Source organism: Pseudopodoces humilis, chromosome 1 (genome assembly GCF_049639895.1).
Source record: "Pseudopodoces humilis isolate 2021_Gansu_Grassland_sample_001 chromosome 1, ASM4963989v1, whole genome shotgun sequence".
In the NCBI taxonomy this organism is placed as follows: Eukaryota; Metazoa; Chordata; class Aves; order Passeriformes; family Paridae; genus Pseudopodoces; species Pseudopodoces humilis.
In genome coordinates, this window is record NC_142200.1 from 20,049,413 (window position 1) to 20,068,703 (window position 19,291).

The following is a 19,291-nucleotide window of genomic DNA, read 5'->3' on the forward strand; positions in this document are numbered from 1 at the left end:
TAGGGAATTCTGAAACAGTAGCCAGGACAATCAGATTTGGGGGCTAAGACAACTGGTAGGCAAGTCAATGTCATTTAATATGAATAGTCTGCTGTTTGTTGGTTTTGGTCCAGAAACTCATGCATCTCCTCCTTAAACCACCAGCAAACTCTGTGTTGCACACACCAATAGAATTTGTCTGTAAATAGGTCAATTTGCTTTGCTCTGTATCAGTCAGTGATCCTCTAATTGCTCTGGACAAAAAGCTGGAATCCCTGGTAGTCCGTATGCTTGATATGAGTGGAGCTGTTGTTGGATGTAAAGATTAAGCAGCTGGTATAGGTATCTCTGGGAAATAAAACTTAAAGGATGTCTCAGAAGTAACAGTACTCAGGTAACAGCAGATATTGTTGATGTGAATCCACCTTTTCTCATTTAGTGTTTGTGTGTTCCTGCTGTGCTTTTCAGTCACTTACTGCTCAGGTACGTGTTTCTGCTCCTCAGAAAACTCCATGAAAGAAAACCAGAGCTGTTCTTGTGCTTAGTCACAGATCTCCCCACGGAACTTTTCTTATCCCTTGCCCTGGTGAGGCTTGAGCGTCTCTCACAAGGCATAAAAAAGCAGGAAACAGATGCAGTTCAGAGGAGTCCAGCTGCCCTGACTCCCCCTTCGCATGCTTGGGGATGGAGACAGGGGAGGTCTCAGTCACCGTGGCAGCCAGGTGCCTTTAAAAAGAAAATACCCAAAATTCTTAAGGGCATACACTTAAAGCAGCACCGATAGTTACCTTTTTGGAAGGCAACACCGGAATCTTTTGAAGCTCTCTCTGTTTGCAAGAAGGGAGAGAAACAAGTATCAATGGTACGTTCCCTGACGGACCCTCAGCGAGCGCCTCCAAGCGCCGCAGCTCTGTGTTTGTTATGTAATTAGTGAGGCCTCCCCGGGGGAGGAGCGGCCTTGGCCATGGCCGTTCCCCCTTCCTCCGCCGCCGCCCCTCGCCGTACGGTCCCGCCGGCCATGGGCGAGCGCCGGGGGCCGGCGGCGCTGCAGGAGGCGGCGGGCCCGGAGCGGGTAAGGCCGGGCGGGGCGGGGAGCGGGGCCGGGCCGGCCGGGGGCTCCGGAGGCGGCGCGGCGGCAGCGCAGCCCTGCCCGGCCGGGCCCCCGCGGCCTCTCTGCCGGGCCGGAGTCCTGCTGCTTCGGACAGCCCTGGAAAGGGAACGGGCCCGTCCCCCCGCGCCCTTGTCTCGCCCGGGCTCGGCAGGGTCGGACCGCTCGGGCAGCGCGGCCCCGGGGAGCGCCGGCAGCACCTGCGGCGGATGCGGGCCTCCGACCGGAGGCCGCGGGCTGCTCGGTTCGGGGTCGGCAGCGCCGCCCCCACCTCCCCGGGCGTTCTGCACCTGCCGGGCCGGGAGGTAGAGTTCGTCCGGAGGCAGGTGTGGGTGTTGGTGATGTTCCTGGCTTGCCAGGCCCTGTGCACCAGGACAGTCTGCCCCTGGGAGGCGTCTGAGCTACGTTCTGGAGTCCCCCCGGTACAGCCGTGATAAGCCAGGCTGAGGTGTTCGAGGAGAAGGGATCATTATGGCAGGGAAACCCACGTGGTGTTCTGAGGCCTTGTGGCTCATCGGTACTCAAGTATCCAAAAACAGGTGTGCCATGTTAAATACAAGTGTAAGAAGCCCCTTACCGTTTCCCCCTCAACAGTGAAGTGCTGTACCCATACTGAAGAGCATGGTAGTCCTGTGATCCCCCAAGCAAGTGGGACCAGCAGGTGTTGTACTCCTCAGACACTGTGCAATGCAAGCCATCTCTTCCAGGAATGGTGATGGTCTTTCTAATCTCACTGCTGGCATGGCCTGTGCTGCCCAGGGCTGGCCTGAATGCTCTGGGAGCTCGTGGGGTGCACGTGCAGCCTCTTAATAGGGTGTGTGAGGGTTCATGGGCACATACCATTGAGTGTATGTTCCACATCACAGTGGGATTTAGCTTTTCCCTGGCTACAGCTGATGTAGGGCATGTAACTGTGATACTTGTACATGTAGGCCAGCATCTGTAGCTGTGGGGTGATGCTTGTATGTGCGTATTTATGTTAATTATTTCCTAATTTTCTGAATTTAGAATTAATGGAAAGCATTTCAGTACCCCTAAGCAGTCTTTGTTGTCCGTTTGGTTTATTGTCATCACCAGAAGAGCTTGCCTCTTGCAGTTGCAGAATAACTGGGATGTGATGTACTGGAGTGTGTCCAGCCAAGGGCTAATGATTAAGAGACTGCAGCATCTGTCATACAAAGAGAGACTGTTCAGCCTGGAGAAGACTCCAGGGGATTTTTGTGAATGTGTGAAAATAACTAGTGGAGGGAATAAAGGAGACAGAGACAGGCTCTTCTCAGTGTTGACTCATGGTGGTACTAGGGGCGTTGGTCACACATTGAAGTACAAGAAGTTGCAACTACATGTAGGAAAACACTTGTTTTCTTCTGAAAGTGGTCAGATGCTGGAACAGGTTGCTCACAGAGGTTGTGTAGTATCCATCCTTTAAGATACTGAAGCCTCATCTGGATGGGGCCCTGGGCAGTCGGCTCTGGTTGACCCTGCCTGTGCCCACCAGCTTCAGCTCTTTTATGCATTTGGGTCATGTTGTCTGAACAGAACGAAGCACGTACACATTATAAACTGGGCGCCCTTTGTCATTATGGTGAGTGTTGACTGTTTTATGCACCATCATAACATTAAGAAAAAGATCTGGCGTGCAGATTGAAGGTAGTGTTGGCCTAGTAACTTCTACCTTCTCCTGCCCCTCACACTCCTGCCAGTGCCCCTGGATCCAGCAAGGCAACGTGGGGAATGCATTGTGCTCCTTCAGCACAAGGTGGTGATTGTACAGAAGCTTCAGCAGTGATCAGAATGTGCCACGTTCTTGAAACTGAGTTGGAGAAGATAGGATTGTCTTGTAGCCACTAGCTGCTTGTCTGCCTGTAAAACTTCCTGCACCCTGAAGGTGATAAGGGAGGTGAGATACAGGTGGAGCGGGAGATTCTGTGACTGACCTTTCCTTTTTTAAAATTAAAAAAAAACTCCAAACAACCAAAACCATCTATTTAACAAAATACTGGTACATTTTTTTAAACCACAGACTAGTTAGCCTCACCTGAATCCCTGGAAAGATGATGGGACAGCTCATCCTACAGTCCATCTCTAAGTGCGTGGAAGACAAGACAGTCATCAGGAGTTAGTCATCATGGATTCGCCAAAGGAGACTTGTGCTTAACCAATCTGATTACCTTCTGTGGTGGAACAATTGGCTGAATAGACAAAGGAGAGCAGTGGACTTTGTCTACATTGGCTTTAGCCAGGCTTTTTCCAGTATCTCCCATGGTACCCTCATAGACAAGCTCAGGAAGTGTGAGCTGGATGAGTAGATGGTGAGGTGGAGTGAGCACTGGTTAAATGGCAGAGCTTGAAGGATTGTGGCCAGCATCACAAGGTCTAGTTTCAGGCCTCTCACTGGTTGTGTCCCCCAGGATTCAATTCTGGGCCCAGTATGGTTTAACTTACCCATCACTGACTTGGATGAAGGGGCAGAGGCCTCCTCAGCAAGTTCACTGATGGCACAAAGCTGAAAGGAGCAGCTGATACATGAGAGGGCTCTGCAGCCCTTCAGAAGGACCTCAGCAGACTGGAAAGATGGGGAAAGGAATTGTCTGAAATTCAGCAAAGACAAATGCAGCTCCTGTGCCTGGAGGAATAACCCTGGGGACCACTACAGGGTGGGGGTGACCTGCTGGAAAGCAGCTCTGCAGAGAAGGCTCTGGGGGTCCTGGAGGACAACAAGCTGTCTGTGAGCCAGCAGTGGCTGGGCTAATAGGGAAGACTTGCAGTATTTCCATTTTCAAGGATGTCTCTTGGTGCAGAAGAAGATGGAATTATTGGCTGGATGCCAGGCCCTGAGAAGGTGTGTGCTAAGACAAGAAGCCAAACCTGCCGACCCCAAATTCTCTCAATTCCAGAGAGTTATTATAACCATCTCTATGCCCTGGGAAGTAAAAAACATCTTTCATGGCCTTCGGCAGAGACTCTGCAAGATGATGGTGGGAAATATGTCTCATGTAATTGAGTAATATTTAAAAATAGAATAAAGTGGTAGAATTGTAAGCCAGAATGTGCTTCAACGTCATTCTGGGCATCTGGGGTATCTATGCCATCTATGCAATGTGCATGTATGTTTGGGGCTCATTTGTTTTTTAAAATGTGAATGGCATTATTTGTTTGAGATTATTTTCCAAATTGAAGTGAAGGAATGCTTTTTATTATGTGAGTAGTTACAAGCAGGCTGGTTAGGGAAAGGACTTTGGTGCCTCCGGGAAGGTAAAAATAATGGTGTTCACTCCTCTGCTGTATTATATGTAACACCTTGTAAACTGCCTCTTGTTAGTTATCCTCTAAAGCAGTGTCAGTGGGATCTTGGAACCAGTCCAGAAAGGCGTCCTGCTGGCTGAGTGTCTGATCACTGTGAGTCACCAGCCCTTCTGCAGAGCTTGCAGTGTGCTATCCTGACAGCTCTTCACAGCAGTTGTTTCTAGTAGGTGCCTGGTGACATGTCTGCAGGGATTGATCCTGGGAGCAGATGTCTCCAGCCAGAGGTGAGGTGAAAGCCCTGCTCAGAGTGCCCTCTCTGCTACTTTTCACTGGCCTGTTTCCTAAATATCAGCTGTCCCCATCTCCCCAGCTCAGCTGGGCTAGAACTCTCTGAGGAAGAGCTGTGCACAGATGTCCTCTGGGACTCCATACAGAAGGATCAGTGTGGAAATGGGTGACTCCAGGCATAGGTTTTTCTGCTGCCAACTGTGGGGAAGAGGCACGTTAGCTTCATATTGGCGCTCGAGGGAGAGCCTCCAGACCCGCTGTGTTGTGTGGGCTGCCCTCACAGACTGCGTACACAAACCTCCGTGCTGAGACTTGCTGTGGCACAGGGCTGTCCTCTGTCAGTTGGGATTAGTTGCTGTGATCTTTTGGTTTTCTTAAAGCAGACCATCCAGGTCCTAAAGGCTGAACGTAAAGCAAATGACTGTAGGTACCTGGGCAGTGAGCCTGGTGGAGCTGTGCTGGTTGCAGGCACCATGCCTTGATGTCACATGTGTCTCCCCGTGTGTGGTACCACAGTGGCTGATGTCTCCCAGAGCAGATTTCCCCCCGTGCTGCAAAAGGCTTTATCTGTGGCACACAGGTGTGGGGCACTTCCTGGCACCGGCACAGCTGGGAGGGGGTGGTTGGTGTGAGCCGTGCTGGGTAGAGCCAGGCAGACAGGCAGTGCTGCAGGGAGCACGGATGGAGGGTGAGGGGACACGTACCCCAGGGGGCCAGGTGAGTGTCTGTGTGACATGGGTGAACTTTAAACTGCACCTTTGGAATAGTGTGAGGAGGAGGAATAAATAGTGGTAACTTTAACCAGAACTGCGCTTTACTTTCAGAGCTCTTCGAGTGCTGCTGAGAATGGCTCTGACCTTGATGAAGAGCCTCTACTCAGAAAAAATCACCGCCGGTTTGTCATCTTCCCCATCCAGTACCCAGACATATGGAAGATGTATAAGCAGGCTCAGGCCTCCTTCTGGACGGCAGAAGAGGTGAGCCCTGGGCTAGTGGGCTGGCAAAAGGCAGTGAGACCACCAGAGTCCTGGTTCATCTTTCCTAGCTCTGCTGCTGGCTCCTGTGTTGCAAAGGTTGGAGTTAATTGCATCAAACATCAGGTGCCAGTACCAAAGCAGAACTCCCTTCACGAACAGTGGAAAGCAAGCTGCTTCCACAGGGTGATTCAGCAGAACTGTGTTAGGTGCTTAGTTTAGGATGACGTGGAATTGTGACCTGAGGTGCTTCTCTAGTTACAGAGAAATCCTAAGATAGATTGCTCTTATTGGTGGTCAGATAGCTCCTACCATGCTGTGGTCTCTGAACCTGCAACTAACTCCTTGCCCATGTAAGATCTCTGGGAAATTTCATGCTGTTCCTTAATATTAGGTACCTAAATTTCCAGACAGACAGTGTTAACCAGAGACACTTGCTAAAAATGCATTTAGCTGACCCCTGATTGCCCTGGTGAGGTGCTTTCCCCATGTTACAGTGCAAGGTCTAAGTTCTTCCCCAAGGTTGCTGGTTAGCTAGACCTGAGCAGTACTTGCTATGCTTACAGCAGTGCTGACCTCTGAGCACTCCTCTGCTTTGGAGGGATCACCTGCCAGGGGAGCTGGTTGTTCCAGCTCAAAGCTTATGCACCCTTTGCTCATTTGTAGGCAGTGGTCTGCAACTGCAGAGGAGTGAGGTGAAAGCACTGGCAGGCTCTAAATAGACCAGAAAGCATCATAGGATGGTGAGGAGCAGCTGCTTGTGGAGGTGGTATTTCATTACCTGCCTGGGCAGCTTGCTGCCCTGTAGCAGCAGATCTTCATTTAAACCAATAAAGAAAAAGTATTTGAACTCCTGCCTTACCAGCATTTCCTTTTTACTATGTTACTGGTTCCTTCTGATACTGTCCTGCCATCTGTGGGTCTTCTGCATTTTTCACATCTGGCTCTACTTTAGTGCTGTGTTGGTTCAGAAATCCTACAAACAAACAAAAAAGACCCATGTGAAAAAAGCTGTGGTTTCCTCTCATGGCTGGGGTTTGGTCTGATAGACAAGAGCAGTTGCTCAGCATTTGCTCCATATCATTCTTTGACAACATGGAGGCTGAATACCTGCCAAAGGCAGAAGTCCCCTCAGTCCATCTTTTGACACGCTCGGGTATAGCTTTCTTGGAGTATCAACATTTATTTAAAGTAAAGTTTCAGTGTCTCAGAATGAGCTCTGGTTACTGGTACATGTTAATACTTGTGACAAAAAGATACTAAGGCTTTTCAAAATCTTGTTAATTTATTTAGTAGACACTAATTTTTATTCCAAATTACAAAGTGTAAACTGTGAAACAAATACATGATGTTACTGTTGCAGAGAGAGACAACAGTACTGCTGTGTCTCTGTTGTCTTTTACAGTCACAAGTATTTAAATTCCCTACGTGTAAAGATTTGAAAGCAAATGCCAAAACTCTGTCTCAGTCACTTGACTGTTTTTACAGAATGACAAATCCAGAAGGACAATAATGTTTTCCTTTTTTCTTTTCATTAGGTTGATTTGTCAAAGGACCTTCCTCACTGGAACAAGCTGAAAGCAGATGAAAAATACTTTATCTCTCACGTTCTGGCATTTTTTGCAGCCAGTGATGGAATTGTAAATGAAAACCTGGTGAGAAAGACTTACAGAGGGCTTGAATAGTCATATTATTGTCTTATTAACTTTTCAACTTATTAATTTTCCATTTTGACTTTTTCATATTAATTCATAGGTTTATTAAAGGTGTATTTTTTTTCTTCCCATCTTACCTTTGTCAAGTGGAACAACCAGCTTGTTCATTTGGGAACAGTGTTTAAGTTGGGTTATCTGTGGTCATCAGGGCTCCCAATCACATCACTCTAGGACACAGCTTTTAAGTTCAGCCCCTGCTTGGCTGTGGGATGTGCATTTCTGAATGAATTAATATAACCCCATATTTTTCCTGTACTCAAGTTAATTGAAAAATAGGGAATACAGACCATGGCTGTGCCATGTATTCCTAAGGTAAAATCTTTTTGTTCTCAATGAGCGGCATCCTAGAATCTTTTAGGGTTGCAGGTGAGTGCTGCTAAAAAGGTGGGGAATTCTTCCTGTTGATATCTATTCTGGGCTGGAGAATATCTCATCACAGGTTAATAGTGGTGTCTGTCTGCAGATGCCCAGTTTAAATCTCAAATGTTTGAATGTTTCTAACATGTAGTATATATGTGAATGTATTGCATGAACATGCCTTATGTCATTCTGTTTATATTTTTAATGCTGAACAAAAAGTCTGAGGCTTTGTTCAGTACTAAGTGTTTAGTATTGCATTATTTTGCTGTTCTTCTGTGTACGTATGCCCTCACGCTTCAGCTCTTAGATGTATTTACTTCTGGCTAGCTTGCTTTATTTTCCTCTGCACCACAGCAATCCTATTGACATGTCTTTGAACAAAGTAGGATCGAACTGCTCCACTCCTGTTTCTGTAGCAGAGATCAGCTATCTTTCCTGTTGAGCTCAGAGTAGTGTCATGCAGGACTGTTTTATTGTACTCATTGCCATGCTTTCTGGTTTTGGTAGGTGGCACGTTTTAGTCAGGAGGTGCAGATCCCAGAAGCTCGTTGTTTCTATGGCTTTCAAATTCTCATTGAGAATGTTCACTCAGAGATGTACAGCTTGCTCATAGACACCTACATCAAAGATCCCAAGAAAAGGTAAACCTCTGCTTGTGTTACAAAGCTGTGGGAAATCTGTCACTGAAGCCAGTGCCACTGTTGTAGGACAGCATGGCATCTGTCTCCTGTTTCATACTGACTTTCTGGGGGAGTTGGGGAAGGTTCCTTAAAGCTTTTGAGGCCTGCATGTCTGAAAATAGAGAAGAGTACTACTGACCAAGGCTTATTGTGGGAGTATCAGAAGGATAGTTAATATTTGTATAAATCTTTTGTTGCTGGAAGCATGGAGCATGTGAAATGTTAAAGGTTAGATGAGCTCCTTGAGGTTATTGTGCTCCTTCAGTGCTTGCTGATCAGCAAAGGATCAGCCTGAGGAAATTGAGTGCTCATGATCAAGGTGGTGTTTCTAATATAGAGCAATCAATGTTTTGTGTCCTTTCAACCTTTTTGTTGTCAGTGCTTTTTAATACAACTTGAATTGCTTATTTTTGAATGATTGAGTTCACCTTTTTTGTTTGAAGAACTTCTAGTCCAAATGGTAATACATTTGAAAAGCAGCACTTTCCCTCAGAGATTCCAGCATGGTGATGGTCAGGCAGAGCTTGCTTTCCCACAGTGGCATCCTGTGTTGGTGATGGTGGGAGGACTGCAAGGTTTCCTTTCAGGTGTTCAGCATAGGAACAGAGTCTGTGCACGTGGGACTTGTCCTGTTCCTTCTGTGGAGTTGAGCAAGATGAGGTTTTTGCTCTATGGATAGACTGAAGTAGCTGGCTTCAAGAGAGAGACTGTAATCTGGTGGGTGAGCACTCCTGGGATGGGATGTTTGAGTTCACAGCTTGCCTCCCCTGAGTCCTTGGGGCTGTTTCTTTCTACACTTTTCCCTCCCTCTGCCTTTTTTATCACAGATCACATTATGGTTTAACCTGGCAGGCAACAAGCACTACACAGCAGCTCACTCATTGCCTGCCTCCACCCAGTGGGGTGGGAGAGAATCGCGGAGGAAAGTAAAACTGGTGGTTTGAGGTAAAGGCAGTTGGGTAGGACAGAAAAGGAAAATAATAATAATAATGATAATAATAATAATAGTACAAAACAAGTGATGCACATTGCAGTTGCTCACTGCCTGCTGACTGATACCCAGCTAGTTCCCAAGAAGCTAGCCAGCTTTCCCCTAGTTTATACTCTGAGCATGACATCGTATGGAGTATCCCTTTGGCCACTTGGTGTCTGCTGTCCTGGCTGTGTCCCCTCCCAGTTTCCTGTTCCCCCCAGCCTGCTCCCAGGTGGGGCAGGGTTAGAAGCTGAAGAGTCCTGGACTTTGTGTAAACAGTGCTTAGCAGCAACTAAAACATCAATATGTTATCAATATAATTCTCATTCTAAATATAAAACACAGTACTGTACAAGCAACTGGGAAGAAAATGAACTCTATCCCAGACAAAAGCAGGACAGATCATCACCTCTTTGGGGTGGGAATGGTCTCTTACTTGGGTTAGTTCAGAGCCTTGCATAATGGGATCCGGGAGCTGGAAGGGACAACCAGGGCAGATTTACATAAATCACTATTTTGATGTTTTGTCTCTGTTTTCTTCTATAGGGATTTCTTATTTAATGCTATTGAAACAATGCCTTGTGTTAAGAAGAAAGCAGACTGGGCTCTGAAGTGGATTGAAGACCGAGAATCCACTTTTGGTGTGTAGCTTTTTCTACTTGTTTCTTGTTTCTACTGTGTATCACAACCTGACCTTCTGTGAGTAAGCTGCATCCCTGGAACATGAAATTAAATTCTCCAGAGATGTAGTGACTTCTGGGTCTCTGGTTTAACTAAAGAGCTAGAAGTAAGTTCTTCTTACTTGTGAGCTTGTATGTTTTTATCTTCAGCTAGAGAAATAAAATAATGGCAGTGCCCCCTGAAATCATGTTATGAAAAGTGCTCTTTTTTGTCTTTATACTGAATGACCCATACTGAATGATGTGGCTTCACTAAACAGTCAGATGGTCTTGTAGTTTGAAGAAATACATTCATGAAGAGAACATGGAGAACTGGCACCAATAATGCCTTGCTTTCCCCAAATTAAAGGTGGGATAACATGAATAGTTATTTGTGTCTTATGTTCTGTAGTCTTTCACTCTTGTAAGAATAAGGTTTTATGTAGATTCCCAACAAGAAGAAATTGTGGTATAGGGTTTTTTGTTTAATTTATAAGAAATTGGCCTTTTTCTCAGTTTTAGCTGTCAGTTACACAGCTGCTTTCCTGCCTTTCAGGAGACAGAGATAATGGAGTACTAATGTCTTGGACACTTCGGACAATTAAATTCTTTTGCTTCTGACTTGTGATGGTTTCAGTGGGTGCCCTGGTTCTTCAGTTCTACTGGGGCTCCCTGGTTCTTCAGTTCTGCTGGGGTTCCCTATGGCTGGGTGCTGTGGGGTGTGTAGACCCTGTATGTGTCACGATCTGCTGACGGATGTGGTCAGAGACAGCATCTGGTGCTGCAGAGGGGATTGCTCCTCTCCAGCACCACTCTGTCTGATGCAAATGGTTCATCTTGCTGATGAGAAATACTGCAATTTGTGTCTAACAAAAATGTGTTATGTTAAACAGGTGAGAGAGTGGTTGCCTTTGCTGCAGTGGAAGGCATCTTCTTTTCGGGTTCCTTTGCTGCTATATTTTGGCTGAAGAAGAGGGGCTTGATGCCTGGATTGACTTTCTCCAATGAACTTATTAGCAGAGATGAGGTAATGTGGCACGTCCTGCACACTGTTTGGGAAGAAAAGTGAGTTTCCCGGGGAAGGATAGAATTATATTCATGAAGAACCGATAGTCTTGACAGAGGAAGGGGAAAGAAGCAGACTTTTACCAATAATTATAGAATCATAGAATCATTTAGATTGGTAGAGACCTTTAAGATCACCGAATGAAACTGTTAACCTGCCACTGCCAAGTCCACCCCTAAACCAAGTCCCTAAGTGCCACATTCCCATGTCTTTTAAATACCTTCAGTCATGGTGACTCAACTGCTTCCCTGGACAGACTATTCTAATGCTTGACAGCAATTTCCTTGAAGTTTTTTGTGATATCCAATGTAATCCCCTGTTTGATGCAACTTTAGGCTATTTCCTCTTGTCCTGTTGCTTGGGAGAAGAGACTGACCCACACCTCACCACAAGCTTCTCTCAGGTAGTTGTAGAGAGCTCAGGTCTCCCCTGAGCCTCCTTTCCTTCAGCTTAAACACTCCCACTTCCCTCAGCAAATCCTCATAAGACTGGTGCTCCATACCCTTCACTAGCTTTGTTGCTCTTCCCTGGACACGCTAGAGCACCGCAAAAAGATGGATTTTTTAGATTGAAGGGGATGTTTGTTTTCCTGTCCTGTGAAGGGAGGGAAAGGCCCAGCTGCTCAAGAAGTGAAGTGGGGTGGAATTGCATGGTCCCCAGCTGCAGGGGGGCCTGTCTGTAGCAAGAATGTGGATAATGTGTGACTCTTGAAATTTACTGTGCCTCAGCTTCTTCAGGCAGGTTCAGGTGGGGTCCAAATAGCACTCCCCACCTCCTCCTGGTTGTGGGTCACAGAGCTTGCAGACAGCCACCTCCATCCATCACTGAGGCAGCTGTGGCAGGTTGCTGCAGAAGCATGAGATACCAGTCCTCTCCATGATCTTGTGTTGCTGCACAGCAATAGCATCTCCTGGGAGGGGGCAATTACAGATCTGCCTTTGAGGGGAGTGCTTCTTAACTTGTGTCTGAGGGGCTGCATGTCATCACACCAAATATGACAGACCATGTGCTTACAAGTGCCCCTTTTCACTGCTTCCTTCCTTTCTTTCTTCTTCCTTTCCTTGCTCCCTGCAAGTTGACAGCTGTTGTTTATGGCTGGGGACTGTGCACTGCACTACTTAGGTAGCTGTCAGCACTGAAAAAGTAGAAAGACCAGTTTTGTATGCAGTATAAACATGCTAATGGTTGTAATTTAGCAGAGTTGGTCTTAATGTATAAAGAGCTTTTTTATAATGGAAGTAATTTTCATGGGTTAGATAAATTGCTTTGAAATGAGATATCTTAAAATATGTCTTTAAAAGACACTTTTGAAAAAAGTGATATGATGAGTAAGGAAAAACAAATAGTTCTTCAGCCTTTACCTTCCTTGTGTCTTCTGTGAGTCATCATGAACTGATCCATTTGAGCGAGGCAGAATTACTTACAGCTGAGTATAACTACTCTGCAGAGTTGAGCACCAGAAGATGAAAATTTTCTTGAGCTCTGCTGGCATAGTTCCAACTGCAGTGCTGTTATGAAGGTTAAAGCTTGGTGCACAGAGCACCTGCATTGAAACCCAGTAGCAGTAAAAAGAATCCACAGTGGAAAACTACAAACTGTTTTTTGGTGCACCTGGACAGATAACTGATTAACACTCAGTGTGTTTTTTGAGCTGCTGGCTCTGTTCCCAGGCTCTTCTTGAGCTGGTGCATCTCTGATACTTAAAGGTGCAAAGCTGGTGGGATCACCAGTCAGCAGAGCACACCAGTTCATGGGAGAAGCCAGGCATGTCCTGCATCCTGCTGGTAGTGTTGCCCTGGATAAGACCATGGGAAACCTTGCAGCAGGCAGCTAGTGCAGTTGGTCACTAGAGGGGGGATATTTCACAAATTATGTTATTTCAGGGCTGTTTCATGACCTTAATCACAAGGATTATGTAGCCTCTCCAAAATGGTTTTCACAGAATCACTGAATTGTAAGGGTTGGAAGGGTTCTCTGGAAATTGTCTAGTCCAACTGCCCTGCCAAGCAGGGTCACCTGAAGCAGGTGACACAGGAACATGTCCAGGTGCATTTGGAATGTGTCCAGAGAGGGTGACTCCGCAATCACCCTGGGCAGCCTGTTCCAGTGCTCTGTCACACTCGACAAAGTTCTTCCTCATGTTGATGTTGAGGTGAAACTTCTTGTGTTTTAGTTTGCAGCCATTGCTCCTCATCTTGATGCTGGGCACCACTGAAAAGAGTTTGGAACCATCCTCTTGGCACCTGCTTGTCCTGGCTTCAGCCAAAGAGAGTTAATTTTTTGTAGTTGCTGTGAGGGTGTGGAGCCTGGAGCTGTGTGGGCATGCTAAGACCATAAGATGTTGTTGGGTACCATCTCAGGTCATTGACAGGGGTGGGGAAAAGGGACTCTCTCGTCCTTTTGAGAAGAAGGTTGTTCCTTCCAGTGGGAAAAAATGTAATTGGGAAGAGCAGGTGGGTATTTGTCATGGGCTTTCCATATAAATAACTTCTTTGTCTTATACATTTTGTTGTTCATATTGCTGTTACTGTTCCTTTTGTTACCTCATTGTTTTTTCCAGTCCCATGATTTTCACCTTTTGTGCCTCCATCCGCAAAGCAGGAAAGGGCAAGGGGAAGCTGGGGGTGTCTTGGTGAGGGCAGGGAGCAAGCAAGTGGCATCTGGTTTGGGAGTGTCTTGGTAGGGGCACTGAACTGGTGAGTGCCATTCCTAAACCACGACACCACCTTTGAGATAATTATATGCATTAATGAGATCCCCTCTCAGTGTTCTCTTCTCCAGACTAAAAAGGCCCAGCTCCTGCAGTCTCTCCTCATAATAAAGACACTCCAGACCTCTCATAATTTTTATGACCGCTGCTGGACCCTCTCCAGTAGCTCCTTGTCTCTTTTGTATTGAGGACCCAGAACTTGACACAGCAGTCCAGATGTGATGTCACCAGGGATGGGCAGAGGGAGAGGATCACTTCCCTTGACCTGCTGGCCACGCTCTTCCTAATGTACCCCAAGATACCCCTGGCCCTTCTGGTCACAAGGGCACTGCTGGCTCAGTCAGCTTGTTACCCATTGAGACTCCGAGGTCTTTTGCGGCAGAACAGCTCTCCAGTAGGTCAGCCCCCAGGTTTTGTTTTGACACTTGCTAATGATAATTTTGGATAGTCTGGTAGCCCATAGTCTGCCAGATTCTTTCTGATTAGTTTTCACTCTGGGTGTGCCCTCTTGGTGTTTATTGGCTGTAACCACCACCTTGCAGTTGAGAGATGGTAGCACAATGCTCCTTCAGTCTGGCAGTAGTGGGTATGGATGAAGCAAGACCATCAAGCTGTACCCAGGCAAGTCAAAGAGAAGCTGAAGTGCCTCTTGGAGCAGCTGTCTGGGGCTGCTTGTCTCCTGATGTTTACTTACCTTGGGAAACTTTTCTGGAAATCCTGGAAAGGAGCACAGTTTACAAGGCTCTGTGTAGGATAGCTGGGTGAAGTGAGAAGGGGAGTTTAGCTGGGGCAGAGATGATTTGTTAATCATGGGTTTGGTGACTTCAATCTGAATCTGCCTTTCTGAAAATGCTGTTGGGAGAAGCAAGGGAAGAAATGCTACTGAAGGAATTTAAATCAAGTATCTCAAAGAGCAGGTAAACAGCCTGTTTTGACTCACAAGTAGTTTTGCAGGTCTTGATGTAGAAGTCTTTCAGCAAAATCTTTCCTGACAGGAGGCAGAGACCAGCAAGGCTCTGTGTAGGATCACTAACAGTAGAGAGGAGTCCTCAGAAAAATTTTTCCTGAGAAAGGTGTATGCTGAACATTATTTTGGTATAGTGGCATGTGTTAGATTTGAGATGTTACTGGGCTGTAAACTACAAGTCCACACTACATGTGATAACATTAAGACTTTCATAAAAGCAGGAGGCTGGGAAACTTCAATGCAAATGAGACTACCTGAAAATAAGAGCAAACTATGTGGAAGATGGGAAAACTGACTGTTTTTTTCATTGTTCTCTGATTTCAGGGTCTACACTGTGATTTTGCTTGTCTAATGTTCCATTATTTAGTGAACAGACCGTCAGAAGAGCGAGTCCGTGAGATCATCGTTAATGCTGTAGAAATTGAGCAGGTAATCCTGGCTGTGACCACACTGTGGGCAGCAGGGGCCCAGTCTGAGGTGTGAAAATAAACAAATTAACTTCTAACTTTCAGGATTGATACTTGGCTCAGGGTTGATCCCTGATGCATTATACCATTCTTTCCCTCTTCCTTAATGGTGACAATAAGAGTCAGAGACTTTCTGTTTCAGTTGTCAAGCAACAGGGGGGAGGTAAAGCTGGCAGCTGGTTTTCTCCTTAATGACAGAAAGGAAGAAAAGCTGTCTTACTTGATATTGAATAGAATAATTTCACTTGTAAGGGACCTACAATAATCATCTAGTCCAGTTGCAGCTGTCTCTCAGAGGGGAGTTTGTTTACATCTGTCCTTTCAGGATCTTTGTCTCTCCCTATTGTATTCACATCTCTGCTTGTCCTCAGGAGAAGGCAGGCTCTGTTCTGGCCATGAGTATCATGTCTTCTGGCTTTTCCTGAGGTTGATGTCAGGTTCTTTCACATGAAGTGCCACCCTTCTGCAGACACAAGTTTCTGCATGGCTGAGTGTTTGGCAGGATTTTAGTTTAGTTTTCTTTCCTGTTGTTATCTAACTACTGTGATGATGACAAATGCTCACAACACTGACAGGTATGCAGTGGTGCCTAAACATACACATGACTGGGTTCAGCACTCATATATTTCATTGTCCTCTGATCTATCATTCTATATTGGCTGGAAGCCAGGAAAACCAGTTATTTATTGATCTATTCCTGCTCCCACAAGTATGGTCCGTAGGTTTATTGAAGCTGGAGCTTAAGCTGACACTGAAGCTTACACTGGGGCATTGAAGAAAGGCAGATTAGAGGGGCAGTGATAAAAATCTTGTGCCTTTTCCAGAATAACAGGCTAAAAATAAAGGAGGTTACTGAAAACAGAAGATATTTGTTGAATTTAGTGATGCAAGTTATTTATTCAGACAATTTCCTGGGGAGCCTGGAATATCACAAAGTATGTTACGGTGAAACACAGGTGTCTTCTCTCCTTTTTCTTCTTAAATTTCATTTCTGTAAAGGTCATCTGTATTTTAACTTCTAGGAGTTTCTAACTGAGGCGTTACCTGTGGGTCTGATTGGAATGAATTGCACCTTGATGAAACAATACATTGAATTTGTTGCAGACAGGTTACTAATGGAGCTTGGGTTCTCAAAGGTAAGAGATGCAATTGCCCCAAATGCTGGCCTGCCAGTGCAGCCCAGAACTGCCAGCACAAAGCACTCCCTTGTCGTGCTGGGGAGCAGGTCATATTTAGCACATGGACTTCCTCTGAGTGACAGCTGAAACCACAGCATTCATACCTATGCTTCACTGTAAAAGGGCAAGAACAATTTAGGCCTTTGTTTCCCTTCAGCTGCTCAGCTCAGTTTGTAATGGGAAACGTAAGCTGTGCTCAGATGCTGCAGTGTTGAAGAATAACAAGCACCTTGCAAAAGTGAACTTCACCACAGACCAAACTCCTGGGAGTGGCAGTACTGAATTTACTTAGATAGATGTCCATAGATCCTAGAGGGTATTGCAGCCAGAGGTGGTCTAGTTTGAAAGCATTTGACAGTTTTGTTTGTTATGGGCTTTTTAAAGCATTATTTCCCTGTCAGAACCACCAGTGTGTTTTCCTTCCCCAGGTCTTTCATGCAGAAAATCCTTTTGATTTCATGGAGAATATTTCTCTGGAAGGAAAAACAAATTTCTTTGAGAAGCGGGTTTCGGAATATCAACGTTTTGCTGTCATGGCAGAAACAATGGACAATGTCTTCACTCTGGATGCAGATTTTTGACAAAGTGGCAAATGAATGGTGACTGTTTCCCTCTCCTTATCTCCCTTTATGCTGTGAAATTAATTAATTTCTTCTAATTTCTTCTTGTGGAAATCAGAGTCTACTGGGATATTTTTCCTGGGTTTTCATGTTGTTTGTCAGAGGAGTAAATATATTTCTCTCTGTGTAATTTGAAAAAAAAAAGGGGCATCATCTGTAAAAAATGTATATGGCTTTGTAGAAGGATGACCTTTTTAAGATTCCCTTGACTCGTCTGCTGTCAATGATGTCTTTAAAGATGACATGGATAGTGTCACATGTCACAAACGTGGATGTTTGTTTAAGAAACAAACTGCATATTTACCTCATGTTATGGTATTTTAATATGAAAACCAGATGAGGTATCACTCCACATAAAAACATCACTATAAATTATTTTCCTGTTTTCTGTTTCATGTTTGTAGGTTTGGTCTGTTTGGTAGTTTTGGAGTAAAAGCTCTTCTGTTTCATCCTGTTGCAGATACAGTAATAGTTGAACGTGAGAAGACCTTAATGAGGTCTGACCTATAGAATATTATTAAACCCAGGAGTTAAGTGTAATCTCCCCATTAACCTAGGTTCTGTCTGAAACAATTTTTATTCTGGTTGGAAAACTGATGGGTCTTGGTAGGCATGTAATTCAAATACATGTAATTCTTGTCTTACAGCTGTTACTGAACAGGTCAGTGGCCTTTGAACAATTCTTGAAAAGGCACACCTGTTAACAGTGGAGAAAAAACACATCCTGTAGTTCTTTGGCTTCTGCTGCCTGTTTTTTCTTGCTTCACTGATCAAGTGCCTTATTAAGTAGTCTGTAATTCTGTTTGTAATCACTTGACACTGAAACAGCCAGCTCTGGGTGTTGTCCATCTCCCCCTTTTGTGCTGGGTGGTTTGATATTCTCCCCTTCTTGGTTGTACTTGTGCATTGAAGGGGTGAGAAGACATGTCATTCCAAGGGATTATTCCTTGAGGTGCTACAAACAGACTACTCGAGATGTAAGGAAGCACCCAATAACGTATGAAGGTACATCAGGTTGTGTGTTTGATGTGAACCATTGGAACCATTGTTACAGAACAGCTTCTGAAAGAAGGTATTAAACATTTCAAAAACAAGCCCAGAAGTAGTATGGAGTAGCAGCATCTTACAAAGGACTGTTGTTTGGTTTTTGATTGTGTGCCTGAAGACTGTTTGTAATTTTTTGATATCACGTGCAGAGAATGGAGGGATTGAGGAGTGGCTAACATGCTGCAGTGGTACTTGGGGTAGAAGACATGCTATTTAGCTGTACCTGGTTTATCTGCAAATAGATGGGCTCTTTTTTTTTCCAAGATGAAGTGAGTGTACAAGAGCTAGACAAAGGGTTCCACTTTATTAAACCCAAGCATTTTTCATAATTTTCAGCATTTTGTGAAAGTGCTTTTGTAAGTCTTAATATTGCAAACATTTTGTGCTGCTTTTGATACATCTGGCATGAGCCAAACTGACAGCCCAGGGTTATCAGTGATGGGGTGGTGTAAGTGTTATTTCCCTGCCAGCCCAGATCAATCATCATCCTGGGTACCTGAGTTCCATGAAGCAGGTCCACTGCCTTAGCACTTAATTCCTAGTGGACAACTCCCTGCTGTAAAAATAAACAGCAAAATTGACTTAGTTTTTCTTAGTCTCTTTAAAAGATCAGGAGTATGTACTGACCATGGAAATGGAACAGCTTATTTTTTCCTGGAGAAGAGCCTGCATCATTTGTATGAGTTACTTGGAAGAGGGCACAGAGAAAAGCTGGAACTGCAGGAGAACTGTGGACTCAGAGGGAAAACCCAGCACCTTTTGGAAACATTGAGCTGATAGGGGAGAAAGTGAAAATATTGTAAATCGATCTGCTGTTGGAGTAATGGAACCTATTATGTCACTGAAAGTACTAAAAAGCTTTTATTTTGAGTCATGAATGATGAGAATATAGAGAGTATTCTAATATGAAACTGCAATGTGCTCAGGTTCTGTAAATGTATATGAGATACCAAAGTCTGGTACATCGGCTCCCACTCAATTTGTGTGTAAAATATGTGTGTAGTTTCAATAAAATTTGAGTGTGGGGAAGCCCATGCCTTCATTTACAAGTTACATGCTTCCTTGTGAAATCTAAAGTGATAAAATTGGGATGTGGCAGAGTAAGTCAGTATTCACAGCTTTTGGGCTGTGGGAGAAAGTTATGAGTGCTCCCTATATTGTCTTGCACTAATTTGGAGCTCTTGACTTGCTCTTTCTTGTTCCTGGAAATAGGTTTTGCAATCTAGTGAGCAAACAAGTGGGTTTGGTGGTTGG

At 45.1% G+C, this 19,291-nt stretch overlaps 1 protein-coding gene across 3 annotated transcripts; it reads left to right on the forward strand.

The window, feature by feature from the left end:
• The first annotated feature begins 804 nt into the window (after positions 1-804).
• On the forward strand, positions 805-19,090 carry RRM2B (ribonucleotide reductase regulatory TP53 inducible subunit M2B). Of its 3 annotated transcripts, none has more exons than XM_088064651.1 (9): positions 805-841; positions 5,446-5,598; positions 7,134-7,250; positions 8,178-8,311; positions 9,870-9,964; positions 10,876-11,009; positions 15,050-15,154; positions 16,215-16,328; positions 16,799-19,090. In XM_088064651.1, the coding sequence occupies exons 1-9, from the start codon at positions 839-841 to the stop codon at positions 16,949-16,951; spliced, it is 1,008 nt and encodes a 335-aa protein (XP_087920777.1). In that variant the 5' UTR covers positions 805-838; the 3' UTR covers positions 16,952-19,090. The 3 variants fall into 3 exon arrangements, with proteins under 3 accessions (XP_087920777.1, XP_005517037.2, XP_087920772.1); XM_005516980.3 differs by lacking the exon at positions 805-841 and adding an exon at positions 938-1,051; XM_088064646.1 differs by lacking the exon at positions 805-841 and adding an exon at positions 3,282-4,617.
• The last annotated feature ends 201 nt before the right edge of the window (positions 19,091-19,291 follow it).

Excerpts from the sequence above, each read along its gene's own strand:
- RRM2B (XM_005516980.3), top strand. The coding sequence starts at position 944 with ATGGCCGTTCCCCCTTCCTCCGCCGCCGCCCCTCGCCGTACGGTCCCG. Across the intron at positions 5,599-7,133 it reads CCTTCTGGACGGCAGAAGAG|GTTGATTTGTCAAAGGACCT; the intron begins GTGAGCCCTGGG and ends TCTTTTCATTAG. Across the intron at positions 16,329-16,798 it reads TGGAGCTTGGGTTCTCAAAG|GTCTTTCATGCAGAAAATCC; the intron begins GTAAGAGATGCA and ends TTCCTTCCCCAG.